General features: G+C 32.7%; 1 protein-coding gene across 1 annotated transcript; it reads left to right on the top strand.

The window, feature by feature from the left end:
- Positions 1 to 1200: 1200 nt before the first annotated feature.
- Positions 1201 to 2329, top strand: LOC135955519 (uncharacterized). The gene has a single exon (XM_065505868.1). The coding sequence runs from the start codon at positions 1319 to 1321 to the stop codon at positions 2327 to 2329; it is 1011 nt and encodes a 336-aa protein (XP_065361940.1). The 5' UTR covers positions 1201 to 1318.
- Positions 2330 to 3435: the final 1106 nt, after the last annotated feature.

Here is a 3435-nt window from a genome sequence, read left to right as displayed (position 1 = left end):
AGTTTCCTATTTAAAATCAGCCAAATCGGTCCACAAATGGTGAGAAATAACCAGGACAACCTCGATTTTTGACCTATATCTGGATTACTAAGTCATTAATATAGACAATATGGATATCTAATAATAGATATATTTTTTTTCGCTAAATGTTAAAAAAATTGAAAAATCAAAAAAAAATTTTAAAACTTAAAATAAATTTAAATTTAAAAAAAAAAATCCAAAATATTAAAAAAATTGGAAAAAAATTGGAGAAGGGTATATAAGATTCGGCACAGCCGAATATAGCTCTGTTACTTGTTTTTCTCTTATTTTACTACTTTTACTAGAAATTCAAATGGACAAAGCTATAATTTATCTGTTAAAATGTCACAAAATATCTTTTCTCCTCTGGTTATACATGAGAACGCTTTTCTTTATATGAAAAATTGAGCTATTCGTATAATAAAAAGTAAATGAAAAACATACAAAGTTTTTAAAAAACCTTAATCTTACAATATTTTTAATAATATTATAGCTTGTGCTTAGATTAGTCTGCAAACCCTTTTCTGTTGTTGCTTTAGGTTATTTGAATATAATGACTTTATAACATTTGATTGGAACGTTTTAGCACCTAATCAATTTTACCTTGATACCACTGCCACACCATCATAACCCAAACCCCCTCTTACTGGACTATTATATTGGCTTTAATCACGTATGCATATCAGCCATTAACCCAGTTTCAGACAACATGCATTTTCCTCCAAATACATTCTCAAACACATTTGCCGCCAAATGTCTTTATTTATTCGCACTGAGACTTTTCGTTCATTCCACAACGGATGGTCGTTTATTAAGATTTATTTTTACCAATTTGGGTCAATTCTTTTAATATTTATATTGTTATTTTCTTCTTTTATTATTACTTTATTTTGTGTTGTTGTTGTGTATTGAATTTCTAAAGAACAACATTTTTATGACAAATACTTCGCACCTTTTTTTTCGGTGCGAATAAAAGAGTGCTTTTGTTTTCATAGATTGAAAACAAAAACAAATTTAAAGAAAACCTCCACACATACGGATCCTTAATGGAGGTTGAGTAAATATTTGTACACATGTGAAATTCCAAAAAATACTTTGCTATTTAGGTGTTGCCATAATTAAATTTAGGCAACACCCAAACATGTAAATTTACGTTGAAATTTATAATTTTTTCTAGGAAATTTTAAAAGTGAAAAACTTTTGACTTTAATATTTATTGTGCATCAACAACAACAAATACAGCGTTAATTTTGTGACGAATAAATTAGAACAAGAAAACAACAATTATTAGGACATCATGGAGAAAAATGTAGACAGCAATTATCCAGAGGGCTTGTCGAGTGAGTTTCTGAATAAAATTAAGAACATCCAGAAGAATGCCACAAAACAGACATTAATGACCCACAGCATGTATGATGGCATATGGTTGGACTCACTGCAGTGCATGGATGGCCATGGTGTGTACACCTATCCCGATGGCAGTGAATATCGTGGCTACTTTCGCAGGGGACATTTTCATGGTTACGGCACTTTACACTTGGTTGATCCTTACAATTTTACCTTTAAGGGGACCTTTATTGATGGCCATCTAAATGAAATCGATGAGATGTGGTTTGATGATGGTCTTTGTGTAAGTGCTGATATTGATGGCTGGTCTATGGATTTTAGTTCTTGGAAATATTGCTCTAAAGAAGATCGTCGCTATGCTGAGGAACAGCGTGAAGGTCTGCAGCCAATAGGACCCTTCTCTAGGCTCACACCACAACAGCCCCCACGTAATTTGTATGGAAATCATTACGATACCGAGGAGGGCATATACAATCCTACTAGTGGTTTATTAACGCAACGACCTGCCCCCTTTCCCAGTATACATTTTGTGGCCTGTAGGAAAGACATTGAGTGGATTCTGAACAATTGCCGTCATGGTCCTTTGGCGAATAGGAAAGTTGATGCCGAAGTATGGCATAAAATTATACGTAACAATCTTAATAGTGAAATTGAAATGGCTGAACATGTACCCAGTTGCAATTATGATCAAGATAAAAATCGTAAGCTTTATTTTGCCAAATTATGCCAAAAGTCTAATGTAGGCCAGTTGTCAAAAGATGTTGAGGACTCTGAAGATTCAGTGGGCAGTCGTTTGCGTAATAGTTCTTCAACCTGCAGTAGTTTTTCAACCACTTCCATGGATGTCGACGTACAAGAAGTCTTGTTTCTGGCAGATGAATATGATCATTATAAATTGGGACGAAATATGAGTCAGGAGACCTCAGTGATGGTAAAGGATCGTGTTGCAACCAAAATCTAAATAATTAGGAATTTACGACGAAGATCATGTGAGAAATTGTTTTGTAAATGAGATTATTTCCAATTATATTTATTAATATGTATATATTTCCCTCAATAACTCACCAAAACCAAAAGAAACACAATCTAGGTTTCTGGATTAAGAGTTTTTGTTAGATTTTAGCAACTCAAAATAATATCACCGCAATAGGCCCAGGTTTCTTATGAAGCCAATTATTCTGTTTATTGAGAGATCAGACACCAAAGCTCTTCCGATGTATTTCACTCAGCACTACCCTAACATAGGGGAACATAGTAGAAAAATAGAAGGTAGTTTCATTCTCTCTTTATTTTTTAAAATTCTACGTCTGACATGCTTAAGGATTTTGACGTTTTCGTTAAAATAGTAATGCCATATCAATTTCAAATTTTCCCTTTGGGAATACATAATTTTCATTAATTTGAAAATTATTAAAAAAAATTTAAAAAATATTTACCCAACAACAACAACAGTTTATGGATATATGTAAAGCTTGCGAAGAAGATTTGCCAAAATAGCCAATGGTGTGCTCCGACCATTTAGTTAAAAGTAATATTTCAGTTAAAACAAAGCGTGTGAGATTGGATATGAATGCTGTCCCAATGAACACAAAGTAACTTCAAAATACTATTTATTATGTAAACATATTTTGGGATATATATCACCGATTATTACCGATCATAATCCATTAACTATGCACACTGGAGTAGAATCGAAATTATTTGAAAATAAATCTCGTATTTCTAAACGGCGTACCCAAGGAATATTCGAGTTTAAGATTTGAAAATGAACCCCACAAATACTTCAATGGCGGCGCTATGGGACCCAAAGTAGGGCACCTTCGACATGTAAATTTGTTAAACGCGTGCCATTTTTTGTTTTCCATCCGATTTCAAAGACTTTTTATATTTTCTGAGAGTGCTCGGCTAGATCTTCAAAATACATTCTTCCGTGTGCTACACGTCCCTTATAATTAAAGCTCTATTTAAAAGATATAAAATATTTACATAGTAATAAAAAAAATGAAGAAAATGCATAAATATAAAAATAGTCATCGTGTTTTAATAAGTAATCGAACGTTAGGAATT

This window comes from Calliphora vicina, chromosome 3 (genome assembly GCF_958450345.1).
Source record: "Calliphora vicina chromosome 3, idCalVici1.1, whole genome shotgun sequence".
NCBI classification, from domain to species: domain Eukaryota; kingdom Metazoa; phylum Arthropoda; class Insecta; order Diptera; family Calliphoridae; genus Calliphora; species Calliphora vicina.
Note: the sequence above shows the minus strand (reverse complement) of the source record. Positions and strands in the feature narration are given on the sequence as shown.

Bases quoted from the DNA above. Each gene is read 5' to 3' on its own strand.
- LOC135955519 (XM_065505868.1), top strand. From the start codon at position 1,319: ATGGAGAAAAATGTAGACAGCAATTATCCAGAGGGCTTGTCGAGTGAG.